The sequence below is a fragment of the Chelonoidis abingdonii genome, chromosome 1, assembly GCF_003597395.2.
Source record: "Chelonoidis abingdonii isolate Lonesome George chromosome 1, CheloAbing_2.0, whole genome shotgun sequence".
In the NCBI taxonomy this organism is placed as follows: domain Eukaryota; kingdom Metazoa; phylum Chordata; order Testudines; family Testudinidae; genus Chelonoidis; species Chelonoidis abingdonii.
Window position 1 is genome coordinate 288,454,630 of NC_133769.1, and position 21,279 is coordinate 288,475,908.

At 43.1% G+C, this 21,279-nt stretch overlaps 1 protein-coding gene across 1 annotated transcript; it reads left to right on the forward strand.

The window, feature by feature from the left end:
* The first annotated feature begins 12,529 nt into the window (after nucleotides 1-12,529).
* Nucleotides 12,530-19,240, forward strand: SPRY2 (sprouty RTK signaling antagonist 2). The gene is made up of 2 exons (XM_032773774.2): nucleotides 12,530-13,424; nucleotides 17,467-19,240. Exon 2 carries the CDS (start codon nucleotides 17,518-17,520, stop codon nucleotides 18,457-18,459), a length of 942 nt encoding a protein of 313 aa, XP_032629665.1. The 5' UTR covers nucleotides 12,530-13,424; nucleotides 17,467-17,517; the 3' UTR covers nucleotides 18,460-19,240.
* The last annotated feature ends 2,039 nt before the right edge of the window (nucleotides 19,241-21,279 follow it).

Sequence of the window (21,279 nt, forward strand, 5' to 3'; positions counted from 1 at the left end):
GAAAAGAGGAGAAGTGTTTAACTGCTAAATCACCTAAACTGCTTTGCCAAACTTTGACATGCTTGATTTCCTGTGCTTAAATAATTTTTTGACTTGAAAAAAAAAAGTGAGGAAAAATAACCAGCTGTTCCTTGTATAGTCCAGGAAACAAGTCTGATTTATTGCTTTAAGGTTATTTTTGAAGGGGCTGCTTGTGGCAGCCAGAGTGCCGGAGAAGTCACTGAGGCCTGTCCACTTGAAGGGCTCAAACTGTTTCCTGAACAGCCCTTTTTCACTCGTCACCTCCAACAGCTATTATTGACAACGTGTGACTGGGGCCTTGGAGTATTTTAAAACAGCAGGGGTTCTGGCCAAACAATCAGCCTGTCAATTACCTTTTCCCCTGTTGTGAAAAGGGGGCCCAGGACAATGCAACTTCTCAGCAGGGGGTTGTGCTGCTCCAAGTACGTGACCCACTCTGCACAGTGCAGCATTCAAAACCAAATAAATGCTGGTGCCTGCCCTTTTCTCTGCTTGGATGAGAACTACTGGAAGGTGTAGGTGTCTGCATGGAAAGGTTTATAAGTTCTGCTGAAGCAGAACTGACTGCAAATTATCATCTCTCTGTGTTCCCCTTTCTTATGTTAGGTGGAAAAAAAACATCCTTCCACCCCCTGCCCAAGTAGCCCTGACCACAGGGGAACGCCCAAGCTGCTCTACCTAGATTGTGTCTTTAAAAACTTCCTGTGTGCCTTGATCACTTGCTGAGAGGACTGTCCATCATACAGCCGCTTTGTCTGGCAGTCACTTCCATTTGAATTTGACTGACTGAGGAAGCCTGAGTTATTTGTAATGAACAACAAGGCTTTTCATTCATAATTTCAGTAAGGGGACAGGGTGCTAATGACTGAGCTTGAATAACCAGGGAATGTGGTATTCAAGGCAGGAAGAAGACCAACTGGCTGCCAAATGAGAGGAAGGGGGAGATGTAGGTGAAAGTGCTGGTTTGAGAAGGCAAACAATAAAATTAGGATCACATATGTATACAAATCAGGTTCTTAAAAGGTAAGACAAGCAAAAAGATAGAAACAGGAAAGACAGAAGCAGGAAAGACAGCTGGGGAAAGTCAAACTTTGTATTTCATGTAGCGTCAAATGACAAGCCAGATCAAGAACATAAGAATGATCATACTGGGTCAGACAAAAAGTCCATCTAGCCCAGTATCCCGTCTTCCGAAAGTGGCCAATGGCAGGTGCCCCAGAGTGAATGAATGGAACAGATAATCATCAAGTGATCCGTTTACTGTCACCCATTCCCAGCTTCTGGTAAACAGAGGCTAGGGACACCATCCCCACCCATCCTGGCTAATAGCCATTGATGGACCTATCCTCCATGAATTTATCTAGTTCTTTTTTTAACCTTGTTATAGTCTTGACCTTCACAACATCCTCTAGCAAGGAGTTCCACAGGTTGACTGTGTGTTGTGTGGGGGGAAAAAACTTCTTTTAGTTTGTTTTCTATTAATTGTTCTTGCTCTTTATTAATTTCCTTTTTGACCTCTAGTTTGTGTGTTATGAGAAGGGGTACATAACATTTCCTTTTTACTTTCTCCACACCAGTCACGATTTTATAGACCTCACTCATATCTCCCCTTACTCATCTCTTTTCCAAGCTGAAAAGTCCCAGTCTTATCAATCTCCCCTCATAAGGCAGCCGTTCCATACCCCTAATCATTTTTGTTGCCCTTTTCTCAACCTCTTCCAATTCCAATATATCTTTTTTGAGATGGGGCGACCACATTTGCACACAGTATTCAATGGTCCTATATAGAGGCAATATGACATTTTCTGTCTTATTATCTATCCCTTTCTTAATGATTCCCAAAATTCTGTCCCCTTTTTTGACTGCCACTGCACATAGAGTGGATGTTTTCAGAGAACTATCCACAATGACTCCAAGATCTCTTTGAGTGGTAACAGCTAATTTAGACCCCATCATTTTATATGGGTAGTTGGGATTATGTTTTCCAGTGTGCATTACTTTGCATTTATCAACATTGAATTTCATCTGCCATTTTGTTGCCCAGTCCCCCAGTTTTGTGAGATCCTTTTGTAGCTCTTTGCAGTCTGCCTGATTCATAAAGTGTCTGCAAAGGAAGTGATCTTTTCTTTTATTCTTTTTTATTTTATTATTTTAATGAACTAGCAATGGAATAAAAGACTTTCACTTGTGTTACATTTTACTGTTTTATACAATCTGTTTTTGAAGTTAGTCTGATGAATGATGATTCAGTCTTTTCTGCTTAAGATTCAGTCTTTACAAAAGATCAGAACACAGCAGAACTAAAAATCGGTGCTCTCTATTCTTTGCAGTCTATGGCCCACAACATATAATTGTTACACAGTTTTACACATTGGTTTTTCAGATACATATACGTTTTCTAACTAGATAAAAAAAGAGATCAGCAATCTTTGGCATGCAGCTCACCAGGGTAAGCACCCTGGCAGGACGGGGCAGTTTGTTTACCTGCCACATCCGCAGGTTCGGCCTATCATGGCTCCTACTGGCCGCGGTTCGCTGTTCCAGGCCAATGGAGGCTGCGACAAGTGGCGCAGGCCGAGGGATGTGCTGGCCGCCGCTTCCCACAGCCCCACTTGGCCAGGGACGGCGAATTGTGGCCAGTGGGAGCCGCGATTGGCCGAACCTGCGGATGCGGCAGGTAAACAAACAGGCCTGGCCCGCCAGGGTGCTTACCTTGGCAAGCCGTGTGCCAAAGGTTGCTGATCCCTGAGATAAAGAGTTTGATCTAAAATCCATTGACGTTAACAACACCCCTTCTGTTGACTTCACTGGGCTATGGATCAGGCCCTAACTGAAATTGAGTTAGGTGCTCAAAAACCTATTATACAACCATACTTTTACTTCTCAATGAAAAATAATTTTTTTTCTGAAAATATAACAGCTTATATCTTTGCCATATTCTAACTGCCACAAATAAGAATACATTAAAAGCACTTGCATTAGTTTTACTTATACTATCTGAAAATGATATTGACGGGACATTACAAACTTAAAAATAAAATCACACTCCTATCTGAAAACATTTACCTCCCAAGAAATAGGATAAGAGTATTTTCTTCCTGTTATAGAGTTTGTTTATTTCATGAACTTGACAGCATTTTGTTTACTATCAGATTCATTGTTCCCCTTGTATTTATTTAGTTAGGCCATAATCCTGTAAGCCAGGGGTCAGCAACCTCTGGCACACAGCTCGCCAGAGTAAGCACCCTGGGAGGCCAGGCCAGTTTGTTTACCTGCCGTGTTGGCAGGTTCAGCCGATCGCGGCTCCCACTGGCCCCGGTTTGCTGTCCCAGGCCAATGGGGGCTGCGGGAAGGGCCGAGGAATGTGCTGGCCGTGGCTTCCCACCTCCCCCATTAGCCTGGGACAGCGAACCACGGACAGTGGGAGCCACGACTGGCTGAACCTGCCAACGCGGCAGACAAACAAACTGGCCCAGCCCCCGCCAGGGTACTTAACCTGGCAAGCCGCGTGCCAGAGGTTGCCGACCCCTGCTGTAAACTCATCTGTATAGTTGGACCCCTGTGCCTCCATAGAGCCCCATTTACTTCACTGAGGCTACACAAGGCTTTAGAGAGGGGTCCCCTTACCCAGAACAGGTTCTGGAATGAGGATATCAGTCAATTTCCACCATCTGTCTCTATGAGACTTTCAAAAGCAACAAAGCTGATTCAAAAATGGAAAAATGTGATTCTTAAACTGCAAATAATGGCAGAAAGAACCAAAGTTAGATTCAGTACCTGAAACAGCTTTTAAACATTTCAAGTTTACAGTGGCCCTTTAAACTGGTGGTAGGAATGGATCTTTCTACACAGATAACCTTGTTTAGATAACCAAGTGTCTTGCCTGCTTCTCTCTTTAAGTAAGGTAAGTATAATTAGTTGGCTGTTCCTCTCTCTTTTAAAGTGATTTTTAGTCTATTAGGCCCTGATGTTCCAATCACATCTGTGCAGCCAGACCATTCAGCCCACATGGAGTCCCACTGATTTCAGTGAGGCTACCTATATGAACACAACAGTCCATCTGTGTAGAGCTAACTGTAGGATAAGGGTCTTTGTCAATTATTATTACAATTACTTTAACAGAAGCAACACATTTATGACAAAAATTAAAGACTGTGTTGGGAGAGGAAGCATTCTTGATGTTTCTTATGACCTCATTAACAAGGGTCCCCTTCTGCATGCTGTCTATGCCTACTCTGCTTCTAGGATTTTTTACAAGCCACTTAGACAAAGGGTAAAAAGATTTCACATATGAAAACATAGCTTTCAGGCCCTGATAGAAAGATGAGAATATTTAACAATTGCTTAATATGCTTCTCTTGGTTTGCAGGAAAACTAGAAGTGGAACCATGTTTTAAACTAGACCAGATGGCACCTTACTAATTTGCATGCTACATATCAAACTGCCAAAATTCCAATGACCTTCCTTCATAGTCCAGCCTCTTGGGCTGTGTCTTTTTCCCTAAAATATCCCACAATTTCTACCACCTTTTTCCACTATCTCCTGCTAGTGACCTCAGTAGGCTCAGCCTAAGAGTAAACCAGAAGCATTTGCATGCCGAAAAAAAATGTTTGGGGAAACATTTGTCAAAACTAGTCTTTACTCACAAATGTGTTAACTAATTCAAAGTCACTCGCAATCAATTGATTCAAGGTAAAACTCTAGTGTAGCTGAGCCTAGTCAGGTCATCTAACCCTGCTCAAAGCAGATCAGGACAACATAGCAGTTAAAATGCTTGTCTACACCTTCACTCACACTCCCAACTACCAGCAGCAGCATTTGAAAATTTAAGGGAAAAAAGGCTAAGGCAGCGTTTCCCAAGTTGCGGCACGAAAGCTTGATGTTCCATCCATTCACTTCACAGCAATTTCCCACTTTTGAGGAATATGCTGTTAGACTCCATAAGAAAAGAACACTGAGTCATGAAATTTATTATATAAGAGAAAGAAGGAAAGTATAACAATTCTTGTAACTCTAATAATCTTATTAATATAAATATAATCAAATAATTCTAGTGCTCCTGTTTTATTAGAACAGTTCCTATGCACATAATTGTGGTGACTCCACCTACACACACACACACACACACACACACACACAGAGACACACACATCCTTCTCTTTAGGACAATTTTAGGATCTGGAGAAAAAAAATGTTGTATAGATATATATTTAATATTCAACTAGAAAATGTTCTTTCGGTACATGTCCCTAGATATACTGGGCCAGATCCTCGAGTGGTGTAAACTGGTTTAGGATCACGCCTGTTATCTCACCAAAGAAGACAGACACTGTTGGACAGCTCTGAGTGACAATGGCCTGATCTTCTGGAAGGGTACTGAGCACCACTAAAACAATCAGGTCGAGTTGCAGGTAGCCATTCTGTTTCAGGACTTTACTAACTGATTTCAGTGGGAGTCACAGGTCCTCCATGCCCCTTGGAACTAGGTACTAAGTACAAAGCCAAAATATTACCTTTTGACTCCTCCTCCCCACTGGACTTCCAAAATTTCTTCCTCCCAACCTGTAATGAAAATCATACAACTGAGATGAAAGGTATTTGAATCAGGGACATAAAGATCCCATGTGAAATCTAATAAGCTATTAGGCTGAGATTTTTCAAAACAGTCTAATAAATGTAGGCCAGTGTTTCTCAAACTGAGGTCGCCGCTTGTGTAGGGAAAGCCCCTAGTGGGCCGGGCCAATTTGTTTACCTGCCCGGTCTCCCACAGACCGGGCAGGTCTGACCACAGTTCGCTGCTCCAGGCCAATGGGAGCTGCTGGAAGCGGCAGCCAGTATGTCCCTCGGCCCGTGCCACTTCCAGCAGCTCCCATTGGCCTGCAGCGGTGAATCGCATCCAGTGGAGCAGCGATCGGCCAGACCTGCGGACAGGGCAGGTAAACAAACAGGCCCGGCCCGCCAGGGACTTTCCCTACACAAGCGGTGACCCCAGTTTGAGAAACACTGATGTAGACAGATATCACCCACTCATTTCAATGAAAAATGTGGGTATAAATACCCTAGACTGCTCTGAAAATCTCAACTTAATATTTTATCAGTGGGCAGAGGACTTCAGATTAGCCACTCATATAAGCCAATTTTACTATAAATAGTTCCCTAATGTACATTAACTTTTTTCAAAGGCTCAAACATGAAAGACAAAATCAATTAAAGGTTTAGGATTCTAGGGAATTATTAGACAGTAATAACTATGTGTAGACAGTACATGATGTCCATAATCCATACCTTCATAGTGCCACAGGAGGCACTAAACAACCTAAACTGCCATTCCCTTGTGATGAACAACCACCTACAAAGATATATTTTTGAAAAAGGGAAATACACTGCATTTTTCTACTCTGCAGCCTGAACAATGGAAATCAAATAAAAGCATGTAAGGTACATTTTCAATATTTAGATGCAGCAGAAATCCTACCAGAAGCTGATTTTGCAGTCCTTACATGGGCAAATATCTAACTGAGGTGATTGGAATTGCTAGTGTAACTAAACCATGGTCACATATATACATTTACTGCGGTCCTCAGCTGAGAATGAACTCAAGACCAAGGGCACTGAAAATACAGGCTTCTGCTTGAGTTAAAGTCAAACTCTTGTTGAAAGTACCAGACTGTGCAGTCATCAGTGCAAGCCACTAGGGGAGACATAATTGCATATACTAACACAGGGGTCAGCAACCTCTGGCAAGCAGCTCGCCAGGGTAAGCACTCTGGCGGGACGGGTCAGTTTGTTTACCCGCCGTGTTGGCAGATTCGGCCGATCGCGGCTCCCACTGGCCACAGTTCGCCGTCCCAGGCCAATGGGGGAGGTGGGAAGCCACGGCCAGCACATTCCTCACTCACGCCGCTTCCCGCCACCCCCATTGGCCTGGGACGGCAAACCGCGGCCAGTGGGAGCCACGATCGGCCGAACCTGCTGATGCGGCTGGTAAACAAACTGGTCCAGCCCATCAGGGTGCTTACCCTGGTGAGCCACGTACCAGAGGTTGCCGACCCCTGTACTAACATTAGGCCACTTCGTTTCACAAAGGCTGCAGGATTATTTCTTTTGCTGACTATCTGGAAAGTGCCAGCATGCCTGTGGTTAAAATTTACCAGTAAACTTTTATTGCCTTAATACCAGCAGTTTTGGAGTATTTGCATATTTTTTCCTTAATGGGACACCTTCCACTTTAAAAATAGTTTGAACTCATTTCATAAAATTAATTCAGACATAGTTTCGATACTAAACCTGCCTGGATCACACTGACAAATGTTGGAATTTTACAGTCATATTTTCCTATTTGTCAATTGTTTTTCTCACCCCGGTCGCTCTGTGAAAGTCATAACAGGGGAAACTGAGCATGGTTTTGATCCTCCAAGGCATACTGTGCAGATGAACACGCCTGTATAGTACACCACCCAGGACATGCAGGATTGGGGCCTGTGGTAAAGCCTCTGTCCCAAATCTGGACCTTAGCATCCAAAATTTGGGGCTTAACATGAACTCCCCCAAGCTCACTACCAACTTGGCTCTGATCTCGCTGCCACCAACCAGGATTCAGTGCCTGGTACACTAAAGCCCCCCAAAATCGTCCCTGGGGGACTCCCCCAAGACCCAGAACCCCTGGGTCTCCTATCTCAAATGGGAAAACAAGTTCCTCCTCCTTGTCCCTCGTTATCTGATCCCAGCTTCCTCCTGGTGAGCCTGAGCGATGCATGTATTAACTCCTGAATACAAACAAAGAGCCCATTAATCTCTCCCTAGGCGAATGCAGTTCACACCTAGTAAAAGTAACATAAAAGATTTCCACCCCCCATTTCCTGTAGTTAACCAGAGAAAAACCAACAACTCTCAACAGGTTTTAAAAAGAAACTTTAATATAAAAAGAAAGAATCAGACAAAAAATATAACCCACTGCAATAAATGTCAATTACAGGCTCTTGCTGATAAGAATTAGGAATACAACACTGATTCAAAAAGCCATTTAAACCAGTTCAGCAATTAACAGCCATGTAACTACAAACATAAAGCACATAACAGCCTATTGCTTGGTTTCCTTTGTACTCACACTTGATAGTAGAATATTAGAAAGAAGATTGGAGTTAGCAGAAAAGCTGTTTCAATCTATAGCTGGGAGAAATAAAAGACCCCGAGTTCCTTTCCCTCCCAGACTTTAAAAAAAATCCAGTTCTCTGATTGGTCCTCTGGTCAGGTGCTTGATTCCCCCCTGTCCACCCCTTACAGGTAAAAGAAAATTAACCCTTACCTATCTACTTATGACAGCGCCTCACTAGGTAACACCTACTGAACTCACTTACTGGCACTAAGTAGTATCTTTGGCCTCAATTTTTAAAGCTATTTAGTGATTTTCAAAAGCACCTAGGCACCTACCTCCCATTGAATTCAATAGAATTACTCATGTGGATAAGTGCTCATCAATATAAAGGTTGGATAATCTAGCTTGCGGTTCCTGAGCCTCTAAAGATTTACACATAAGCCCAGTCACATGAATACAGCTAAACATGTACATAAATATTTGCAGGACTCATTCCTTAGGGCTTGTCTATACTAGCAATTTACAGCGCTGCAATTTTCTGAAAGAACACCTGGAGTGCAGCAAGTTTTAGCGCTGTAAAGTGTCAATGTAAACAGTGCACCAGCACTGGGAGCTGTGGTCCTAGCACTGGGAGCTACGGCCCTCAACCACACAAGCCACGTTAAAGCGCTGCCGTGGCGGCAGTGCTTTACTGTTGCCAGTGTAGACTAGCCCTAAATTTGTAAATTCATCAGGATTAAGGCCATGTCTACATTAGAAAATTATTTCAGCATAACTACATCACTCAGGGGTGTAAAAAATCCACATCCTTAAGCAGCATAGTTATATCAATATAAGTCGCTGTTGAGACAGCACTAGCTCAAGGGAAGAATTTTCCAGTCAACCTCGCTATCGTCTCTAGGGAGTATTACCTATGCTGATAGGAGAAACCCACCTTGTAGGTGCACAGTAGTGTCTACAGCAGGGGTCCCCAACGCGGTGCCAGTGGGCACCATGGCACCCGTCGGGGCATCTAAGTTCGCCTGCATACTGGCCGGTGGACAAGCGTCTGCCGAAATGCCACTGACAAGGTGCGTCATCCAGAGGCGTCGCCGCCAAAATGCCGCTCATTTTCAGTGGTATTTCGGAAGTGACGTCTCTGGATGACGCTACTTGTCAGTGGCATTTCGGCAGCAACGCCTCTGGATGACACTACTTGTTGGTGGCATTTCAGCAGCGACACCTATTGATGTTGCTGCTTGTCAGCGGAATTTCAGCGGATGCTCGTCTGCCACCATGGTCCTCCATGGCTCGTCGTCTGGCGCCCGCCAAAGAAAAAGGTTGGGGACAACTGGTCTACAGCGAAGCACAACAGCTGCACAGCTGTAGCATTTTAAGTGTAAACAAATTAAACATGCAGTCTTTTTAGCTTTTCAGTAAGGTCTTGATCCTGAAAACACACACATGCTTAGCTTTGGGAACAGGAATAACTCGACTGATTTCCTATATTTCATTGGGACTATTCACATGTCAAATACATGCACATATGCAAGACTGGAGTCTAACATGTCTACCATACTGATGGCTGCTATAAAAATTATATTGTGAACACTCTTACACTACACAGCTCGTTAATTTTAAAAAATGACCTAAAAAACCTTACCCATCTCTGATATCTATGTTTTTAAACTGCTCTAATTTGGGGAGAAGGGGGTTGTTTTTGGCAAGAACTGATTTTTTTTGTACCTTGCCAAAAGAACTACAATTCATAGAACATCAGGGTTGGAAGAGACCTCAAGAAGTCATCAAGTCCAACCCCCTGCTCAAAGCAGGACCAATCACCACACAGCTTTTAGCCCCAGATCCCTCAATGGCCCCCTTGAAAACTGAACTCACAACCCTAGGTTTAGCAGGCCAATGCTCAAACCACTGAGCTATCCCTCCTCCCAAGTAACATAGTCTTTTCTGTTTTTCTCCTAATGGTTGATCTGAGGTAGATGTGGACCTGAACTAAACAGCCAAATCTGAATTCCTTAACCTTCACAGCCAGAACAGACTTCTTAAGATCAATTATCCCCGTTCCCAAGTGGGGAAATGCAGCCCCAACACTAAACTGATCCAAGCGTACACTCAGCGGCTCAGCCCCAGCTATAACTTGTAGGCAATTCAGGCAGGAGAACTGTCCAGCCTCACTTTCACTGTAAATCACGGAAATACAGTACTGACTTTTCCAGGCCAGACACCCTTCCAACACACGATCCGAAACGCCTACGGTAAAGCTCCTTGCTAAAAAGCCCCGGCGAGTGTCGGGCAGGTGGGCTAGTCCCGGGGACTCTCCTGTGGGCAGCCCCTGGACAATTCAGCCACTGTGGAGCACAAAGGTGCGGGGGGAAACTTGTTGCAGCAGAGGCAGGGCAGGCTATCTGGGGCTTCGCAGGCAGCCACTGAGCGCCGCCGTGTGCGTGGAAAGGCGGGCTCTTACCTGCGCAGCCTGGGACTGACTGGCAAGGTGCCTGCAGTGCCGCTTGTCCACTAGCAGCGGCTCCTGTTAGCGTTACACAACGACTGGCAAGCGCACGCGTTCCTCTGCCGTCCTCCCTGCGCTTCCCCGGCCCGCCTCTCGCAACAGCTGCGCGCCGTGCCTGGCAAGACTGAACACCGCCGAGCGCTTCTTGTAGTGGGGAAAGTCCTGGCTGTTCCTACCCCGGCAGCTCCCAGCGTCTCTCCCATGGCAGCTCCTCTGGCCGGCCGACTCTGTGCTCCCTCTAGCGGGGACCCGACATGCAGCCACCTCTCGGTCCTCAGCTGGGCTCAATGGAGCCCAGCTTTGCAAAGCTGCACCTCCCCGGCTTTTTGTTCTCGGGCAGGACGGTAGATTCACAGATCCGTCCGCTTTACTTGCGTCACTGAAAGTACACGAAAGTGGAGAAAATGCTGAATGCAACTCATTCTCTCTAGCCCACGGTCTCAACACCAGCACCCTGCGCAGATATCTCGGAACCAGCAGCTGTCTAATTAAACAGGCAGCGCAATGGTCCTAGATAGTCTAGTGAGCTTTCAAAAGATGTTACATTAACCATAGACATGCCTTACTAATAAATTAGCTGTGGTTAATTTTCTTGTGTGTGTATAGAGAGAATAGGTGAAGGTGTAATACACCATCCACTTTATTTCCATGAGGTAGATGATCATCTATTTCACAAAGCTGGCGTACGTAAAAGAAGATGTGCAGGCAGATAGAGGTCGTACAAGACTTGTTGCTATGTGAATGCTCATGTAAATAATACAATTTACTGCGGAGTTTTATTTCTCATAGATAAAACCGTGCAAAATAGATTCTGCATACACGTATGAATATAGGGGGGGTTGTGTGTGTGCGCCTATATATGTTTTGGCATAAAATACACAACAAGGAACGTGGCAATTTTTAAACCAATTATTTCACCTAGTACCTGCCAGTACAGAGAAGAGGGGATTGTGTTATTACTATAACATACACTGTCCATAAACCAAACATTTGGGTTGTTTTCAGACACCGTCCCATATGTTAACTGAACTTAAATAAAAACACTAACCGCATCCAGTGCTAGGCAGTGATGCTCTCGAAGTTGTATAGCGCTATAGCGCCTCCGACTCGTTGTATATCCTCTACCTTAAACAAATGAAGTTCTGACTGTCACATGAATGGCAGTGTAGCCACAGTCCTAGTAACGAGGCCGGAACTTTCTTTCCCCCTTTCTTTTTGTTGTTGGTTTTTAGTACATATTACACCGCAGTGCATCATGCTGATCCCCTGGACACACACACGCACAAAACAGAGTGCTACTCATTCCATTGTGTAGAGGACAAGTATGTCCCGAGCAGATTGCTGGTGTCTGAGGTACACCGCGTTCCCCTTATTATCGCAGCCACTAATTTGGAGGAGGTGGTGGTGTGGCTAGTACTAGAACATGGTGTATGATCGTGTTTACGCAGCAGCCCGTACCCAAAATAATACCCCCTCCTTCGGCCGAGAAGTGGTAAGCGATTGGATTAACTACAATGCAAAGGAAGGGGAGGGGGCGTTTTTAATTTCTCTTTAGCTCTACTGCGAAAAATACCACCGGAAAGTTTTTATTTTCTTCTGAAACTCAACCTCAAGGGGCTTCAGTTCAATCCAGCGTAACCAGCCAGCTCGCCTGAGGGTCCCACGTAGCCTTTTGTTTTGTCTGCCCGAGTGTCTCGCACGTACTAAGTGTTGTGTTACTTCGTACGAAGGAGCCTCTTACAAAACTCAGCGGCCCGGGAGGGAGTTGCTGCTGCGCTAGGCAGCACTGGGGTGGCGAGGCCGGGCCGAAGCAGCAGCGGGAATAGCAGCTGTACCAGTAACAGAGCAGCAGCGGCGGCGGCTCTGCTTGCAGTTGCAGTGCAAATCGTCCACCTCCCCCTTTGGCTTGCTCGGTGCCGTTGCCCTTTTGAATGCCTCCTGCGGCTCAGAGTGCTGGCAGGGCGCTGGGAGTGTGAGTGAATGTAGCCCCGCAGAGCCAATGAGCTGGGACCGGATGCGATATATCCTCTGGGACAACAACTGCTCTGTTCCTCCTCAGATCCACATGACGCCATTTACTGCTGCTTTTGCAGAGAGATCACCCTACCTCCTCCGGAAAGGAAAAGAGAGAGAGGGAGCGCGAGCAGAAAAACGCCAAGCCCTTGCAGCTCAGATCTCAAATCTTCCTCCTCCTCCAAACACACAACAACAGGCACCACCACAAATCCGCTTCGCTTCCAAAACACCCCCTGATTGCAAACCACAGCGCTGCCTGCAACACTCACAGGCTCACAGAGGGAGCGAGAAAGCTAGAGAGAGAGAGGGGGGAGTTTGCAGCTTCTCAGCAGAACGGCTACATTGCATAGGCTGTTTTTTTGGAGGAGCTCAGTGGAAGAAAAGCTTTGGGATTGTATTTTAGATCCACTTTATTGTGTTTGCTTTGGCTTCTCCCTCCCCTCCCGCCCCTTGATTATTTGCAAGAACAAAAAACGTGACTTGGTATTGGCGATTGAGAAGTGGGGGAAGAGGAAACGGTGTATGAGTGATTTATTTTTAGGAGCAAAGAAATACCCATCCGACTTGGAGTCCTTTCATAGAGGTTTATATTTATAATCGATCTGGGGATAGTGAGGTCACTTTGCTCTGGATTTTTTGAGGTGATGATTTGCAAGTTGGACTAAAGCTGAGTTTGGAATTTTTTTTGTTTTTTATGCTGCTGCTTTAGGCTGGATTTACTTGCAAACCGCAGGAAGAAGAAAACACGAGAGAGAAGGGGGGGTTGGTGCAGTGCCGCGATCACGGTGAGAGCATTTTCCTTCTTTGCAAAACAAGCTTTTTGTAATAGCTCAGTCTGTTCCGAGGAGCTCGTGGAAATGTAGGTGTAAGGTCGATCCCTTTGCAATCCGTGAACCTATCCCCCCACCCAGGAGTTGGAAGTGGAATTTCAGCGAGATTTTTTCTTTCTTGGGGAAGTTCGGCGGGGAGAGGGGGGAGCATCGGATGGTTTCTGGGGGCTGCTTCGCGTTTGTTGCCCCTCAGAATGACTTTGCAGGGAGGGAGCCCCCCAAGCTCCGCGCCATTGGGCGGCGGGGGTGAATTTAGAGGGCGGAAATCTGTACTCAGGTTTGAGCATTTGCAGGGAGCAATGTCTACGAAATAGTGCAAAGACTTGAAGAACTCGGTGACGACTTTGCATACTGTATTTTCCTACAGTCGCAGGAACATGCCCCTGAAAGGTAGAGACGGGGAAGTCCTGGATATATCCTGTCTCAAAGCATTACATGGGTCTGGGGTAGGATTTGGGGGGTTGTTTGTTTGTATCGCCTTTGGGCTGCTTGGTCCCTGTACTTGGTGCGTTTAGCCATCTGTGTTTAAATGGAAGACTGACCCTATTCTTTTAAGTGCATTGAGAGACTTGTGCAATTCGGAAGTGAGCTCACGCCTGCTATAAATATATTTTCCATGCGATAAAGTTAAATAGATTGTCGATACGATAGGGAGTACATTCGTCCTCGTGTTTCGTTATATGGTGTGTAGGACTGAAGCAGTTTGTGGGGAGGGAGGGCACGGAAAGGCTTAATATGTGTGGTGGTGGTTTACTTTGCAACAGCCTCTGAAAGTTGCTGGTGTTTGCAGGAAGCTATTTGTGTGTCAGTTTGCCCCACCCCGATGGTGAAGTCCCTTTTGCCCTAATCCATAGTCTGATCACACACTCAGCCCTTAATGGGGGTTTCAAAGCACTTTCAAAGAAGAGGTGGTTGGTGTGTGCGCGATGGAGATGGGGTGGGGGTGTGCTGCAAAGGCTCCTGAGACAAAACAGAAATTCATGGGCAGAGAACTTTTTCCCCCTTAGGCTTCCCTTCTCCCAGCCAACACGACACGGGTTTTTCCACAGCACACAAGGAGCACTTTGCGTTTTAAACTTCCCCATGCGTGCACAGGATAAAACCCAGCCCTTTTCTCCCCTTTTCCCAATCCCAGTTAGCAGGAGTTAGCAAATCACGGCATTTCTGCTCAGCAAGTGAGTGGACTTCGGTTTTTGGAAGTGGTGAATCGCGTTATCTCAAAAAAAAAAAAAAAAAAGGAGCAAATGTTTCTCTTGCTATGCATTTATTCGGTAGGTGGAAAAAAGGGGGTGGGTGGGAAGAAGGAAAGCGTTGAGATCAACCGAGATTAGAAAGAGAAAGAGGGGGGATAGTCCTGTTTCCCTGAAAGAACAACAGGCAAATGTACGTGCAAAGATAAAGAATGCTGTAAGTCTGCATCTTGCCCTGTTAGCGGATCTTTCTAACGCTCTCGGTGTAATAAAATGCAAGGGCGGTTTGTTGTTCTACAAATTCTGTGGGTCCACTTTGTAATTCCTAATCTGGGAATGTGGCTGAAATTTACACAAAATAGGTAAAATAGTAGCAGCACGGGGGAGGTTTCCCACCGCTGACTTCCTCGAATTGGAACTGGTGCTTAATGGTAGCCCTTGAAGGGGAAACCTGCACTTTACTACACTACCTTGGAGGCGTTCTCTCAAATGAGAAGTAATGCGGGAAGCTTTATATAACTCTTCTCAGACTCCTCCAGCATCTCCTGGGGGTAGGGGGTGGATACACAATAGTTAAAAGGAAGCATGGGCTTGACTTTCCTGATAAGGCAACTTTAGAAGCCGCCTCCCTCCTTCACCCTAGTGGATGTCTCCTGTTTATCTCCAGGTTGTCTGCATTTGTGAGGCTGCTTGTTTCATTTGCAATATCAGCTAGTCCTGAGAGAATGAAGGAATTGCTGCGCCCCACCTGCTGAGAACGTTGTTCTGGGCAAAGATGAAGCCTATAAAAGGAAAGGAAGAAGAAAAGAGCAGTGTTTTCTTCTGCAGCTTTTACCTTGTTTGAAGGGGTTCAGTTTCGAAGACCCTTGTCTTTCGAAGAACCTGCCGGTCAGGGTCAGTCGTACTTTTAGACCGGGTTAACAGTACTGCAGAGGCAAAAGCATCTCTCCTTTGCTCTTTGAATTTAAATCTAGAATTGGAAGAAGAGGGATATGTGATGTTGCAAATTCCTCTCAAGGTAGGGAGGACCTTGATTTAACCTTGTTATCTTTAAATAGCTTCCAATAAGGGCATGTCTGTTCTGGGCATTGGATTTAAACTTTTCTCTTGGCAAGGGTTTTAATTTGAAGTAAATACAAACAAGAGTTTAAGATGTATTTGCAAGATAGCTTTCACGTGCTGTGAATCATGATTTCTAACATGTATGCTGGGTGAAAGCCAAGATTTAACAGTAATGAACACACTTAATATTTGTATTAAATTTCTTCTTTTTAGTAAAGGGCCAGCTTATAAAATAAAATAAAATAGAGACCTTATTTTGGCTTGAATAGTAACCAGCGGGTAAAAGGTTAAATGTTTTCCTTTGGTTTTAGAATAAATAATAAAGACACATATGGAGATGTTCACTGTTTAAATGTCTGTTTGGATATATTTTACAATACTGTGGTGTAGTATTATTCATTGTTGGTAAGTGATGTGTACTGACTAACACTGTAGTGCCCTTTCTAGGTATAATTGAAGACATTGTGTGGTCCTTGCAAGAAGCAAGGATTCACATTTGTTTTTAAGTCAAAACAAATTGCTTTGGACTTTTATGTAGCTAATTTAATTTTGTGTCTATTTTAGAATCAATTAAAGAATGATAAATAGATTGGTAAAATTCTGATCTGCAGATTTGTTAACCATTGTACTAAGGATCAGTATATTATAAGCTTATGATACTAGTCATACACAGATTTTTCCTTAACTGTATGTATGTTTTATTGAGTTTCCACTGATTTTCTTAATCCCACTTCCATTCTTAATTACTTAGAGATGTATCCTCAATCAAATAGTCTTCTTGGATTGTAGTGTTTAGATTGTGTTCTGCATATTTCTGTTCCACAAATTGTTGTGTATTTTCTAGTCATGCCCAATATTTGAATTATAATCTATAGATACTTTGAAATGTAAAAACAATTCTGCAGTGGTATTTAATAGGAAATAAATAAAATAATAACTGACATGAAGTACACAAGTATGACACACTTGACAATCTTGGAAAGAGACCTTTTTTACTTCTGCAGCTGACGTTTTTGGTAGCACTAACTCACTAGCGTCTAACCTCAAACATTTCATTGCTGTTTGGTGGTTTTTTTGGGACATTGATATTAAACTACAATTTCCTATTTACATCATGTTAAGTTTAATGTGTAAAGAGACTAGCCTACCAAAATATTACCCGGTTTTAAATAAAGTGACCTGCTGATGACAGACATTTAATTCTTCAACATTACACTTGCTAAAATATTTGTAGCTGTTCTTTGTGTAACATGTATTTTTGATAATGTTATGTGAAAGGAAGAGTCACTTTAAGTGGCTATGTTAAAATCCATGGTCTAGCCAGAGGATGACTGGGAGGCCTCAGTATCAGGTTTTAAATACCTAGATTTCCTGGAATCACAAGTTAGTCTTGCCAGGGTCAGCAAAAACCTCTCTCCTTGCATTATAGATTAAACTGAGTTCTGTGCCGTTTACTGGATGTGGATCTTTATGATGAGTTCTTAAAAACCTAAAACTTCTGTGTTCTGCATTGATGGAGAAAAATATTCTTTAGTGCGTTTGGTAAAAATAAGTCTCTTTAACAAAATCAGACAGGTACAGAGTACTTACCAAGTCTGGCTCTTGCCCTCCACCCTTAATGTGGCTCCATTTTAATGATGGTGTACTTATTTAATTAGTAAATTGCTCTGGGATCATTCAGAAGGAAAGACAATTTGGAAATGTACAATATGACACAATAGTGAATCTTCTCTTTGTTGCTACAGGAGTTCAGATGTGTTCTAAGCCTGCTGGAGTGACCACTCTTCAGGATACTGATGGAGACAAGAGCTCAGAATGGCAGTGGGTCCCAGTCTTTGCTACAGGTTCGGCATGACGGTGGGAGGCAGCAAGGAGACTCTGACCTGAGGGATGTTCTGACACAGCAGGTTCATGTGTTGTCACTGGACCAGATCAGGGCCATCCGAAATACAAATGAGTACACAGAGGGACCTACAGTGGCTCCGAGACCAGGAGTTAAACCTGCCCCTCGTCCAGCTAGCCAGCACAAAAACGAAAGACCACATGGCTTGCCTGAACATCGTCATTTTACCAGGGTCCAACATGCACAGGTACATACTTCCTCCCGGGCACCCCTGTCCCGTTCCATCAGTACGGTCAGCACGGGTTCACGGAGCAGTACAAGGACAAGTACAAGCAGTAATTCATCTGAACACAGACTTTTAGGATCATCTTCAGGGCCAATGGCTGATGGGATAATCAGGGTGCAGCCCAAGTCTGAGTTCAAAACAAGCGATCTGAAACCCCTGAGCAAAGAAGACTTGGGTATGCATGCCTATAGGTGTGAGGACTGTGGAAAATGTAAGTGTAAGGAGTGCACTTCTCCAAGGACCCTGCCATCCTGTTGGATCTGTGACAAGCAGTGTCTTTGCTCAGCCCAGAATGTGGTTGATTATGGGACTTGTGTTTGCTGTGTGAAATGCCTCTTCTATCACTGCTCTAATGATGATGAGGACAACTGTGCTGACAACCCATGCTCTTGCAGTCAGTCACATTGCTGCACTAGATGGTCTGCCATGGGTGTGGTATCCCTCTTTTTGCCTTGCTTGTGGTGTTACTTACCAGCCAAGGGTTGCCTTAAATTGTGCCAGGGATGTTATGACCGGGTAAACAGGCCCGGATGCCGCTGTAAACACTCAAACACAGTTTGTTGCAAAGTTCCCAGTATTCCCCCAAGGAACTTTGAAAAGCCAACATAGCATCACTAGTCGGGAATACTAAAGTTATAAGGATTCTTCTAACACACATATGCAACCAACTAAACAGCTATAACCTTGGCACTGTTAGTAGAAGGGTTGGGGGGATACTTTGCTGTTTGCAGTGAACTGCTTTTCTGCATGTGTGCCATCTTAACTGGTCTGCTTGTTAGAACTCAGCTAATGGAGCTCAAATATGGGATGCAGTACTTTGTGACCCATGTATTGCATAAGCTAAAGCAACACAGACACTCCTAGGTGACTCTATTGTTTGTGAATAGTACTTGCAAAATTTGTAAATTAGCAAATGACTCCTTTTTTTATTGTTTTCTGCCAGAGATAATGTGCTATATTTTTGTATATACGATAATATTTTCAACTGTGAAAAACAAGTCGTGTCATAGAACATGGCACAGTCACAAAATATTATACTAATATGTTGTACATTCGGAAGAATGTGAATCAATCAGTATGTTTTTAGATTGTATTTTTTGCCTGACGGAAACCCTCTATTACAAGACTCTGATTTCCCTTTGGACTTCATGTATATTGTACAGTTTCAGTAAAATTCAGCCTTTATTTTCTAATTTTTTTCAACATATTGTTTAGTGTAAAGAATATTTATTTGAAGTTTTATTATTTTATAAAAAAGAAATATTTATTTTAAGAGGCATCTTACAAATGTCACTCTTTCTTATGAGGACGTCATAGTTGCTGCAAATAAGAGGTGACAGATGCATATGTTCACTATAAAATAGAAAATATATTAACGTTTGAAATTAAACTGGGCTGCTTGTCATTTTTTTTCCCCCCTTATCTTTATTGCTGTGAATTGGAAAATCTGATTTGTGGGGTTTGTTGGTTGGTTTTGAAGGGGAAAGTTCAAAGAAATGTGTTCACAATGTGGCTAAAATAATAAATTGATTTAAGAACTTTAGGTTAATGAAAATGAAAACTTTAAATGTTATTTCTATAGCTGAAAATAATGCATTTTTCTTACCCTTACAGAAATGGTATAACTGCTATCTGCATAACATAAGGTGAAAATGAACATAGGAAAATGCATAAACTCATTCCAGATTAGGAATAATCAACACTGAAAACTGGCCTATCCTGTTAAGTGATGAGCTTTTTGTGTTATTTAAAGTAATACTAGTTCACAAAAAGGTTTGGCTTCCACAGGCTCAATACTCGTGGGAATAATGGACAGTTAATATGGTTAGTTCAAGGAGTTGTATGATTATTTGTTAAAAGGAGAAGAATATGCTACAGGGAGTGACAAATCTGAAAGCAGTCCAGCCTTATGTAAAACATTTGCCTCACTTTTAAGAAGAAAGTTGCTTAGTTGATGTGTCACTTATAGCAGTTACCTTCCACTGAGGTCAACATTCTTTCACTGCTAGGTTTGCCCCCGGAAGTTTAGAAAATGATTTACCTTTCTTTATTAACAAACTACCATTTCCTGTTCTGAGCATGTCTTTCTAAGTCTAGGGTCTTAGTGCAGATGTTATACATCTAATTTTTAGGTTGGCATTTAAGAAATATCACAGCCTCCTCTGAATCCTCTCCAACAAAAACAAGGTTAAAATTAATAAATTAAGAACTCATTTCCAAAAGTTTAAACTTGGGGCTACAGGAAATTGCAAATTTTTACCCATTACTTTTGACTCTGGTATTCTGACACTTGGGATGTTTTATATGGGTTTGCTGTGCTGAAAAATCCTTCTCTGCGGAAGTGTGTGCACACTGGTTATCAATTGTCAAATGAAATTAGAAGGTGCAAGCCCTAACTAGTTTGCTAATCAGAAAAGTTGATGTACAAGCCCTTTTTTTTCCCAGATGGGGGAAAAAGCAAGTTAGATTTCTTTATTTCTCCGCACCAAACTGGCTGATGGGTGTAAAAAGACAAGCTATTTAGTCAGGTAAATGCTTGCATAGCGTAAGAATTTTTTCAAGAGTGCACATATATTGTTGTGTCTAGGCTTCTGAGTATGACTCACAGTATTTGTCAACTGGCTGATCAAATCAATCTAATTAGAAATAGTGAATTCAGATATCGGAGGGACTGAACCTTCTGTGTTTCTATTTGCTTCCTCCAGTTCTTGAAATGGGTCAAGCCTATATCAAAGGTGGCATGTGCAGGTCTTGCATCTTTACTGACTGAAAGTAACCATAGAAATATTTACATAGCACAATTACATGAAGTCTTTGCCTCTGAGATTACACGTTTGGAAATAAAAATACAATTGATAGCACAAGATAACTCAAATTTGTTATCTTGTATTAATGAACTTGGTAATGTAGATTGACTCAGATATATATTTTAAAAAAATAGACTTGAGTGCATGGTACTAAAGTTTAAATTGGCAAATTGGAATGTGTGCTAATTGTTTGACAAATTAAAGATGTACATTACTTTGATGGATAGGTGCTGAAAAGCAAATACTAATATTTTTTATTTATTTTATTATTTGCAGCTTACTCACTATTTATCTGCATTGATAGACTTTTTTCCCTCCCCCCAGAATCTTACTGTAGGGAAATATGAATCTGAACTTCATTTAAGAATGATTGTCAACATCAACTCAGTTCTTAATTGAAGATAACTGACCAAATTTTGCCGTCAAGGTACATCCATTACTAATCACTGAGAGTTATGACACTTAAGCCTTGTGTGGACTAGGAATTAAGGTGTAATGCTAGCAAGTTTTTAGCACCATGCTAACTGTGTTTGAAAAGTCTAGGCTATAACTTGAATAGTTTAGCACATGCTAAACCCAGTGCCTTATCCACACTTGACTTCAATATGTTAGGGTATGGCTA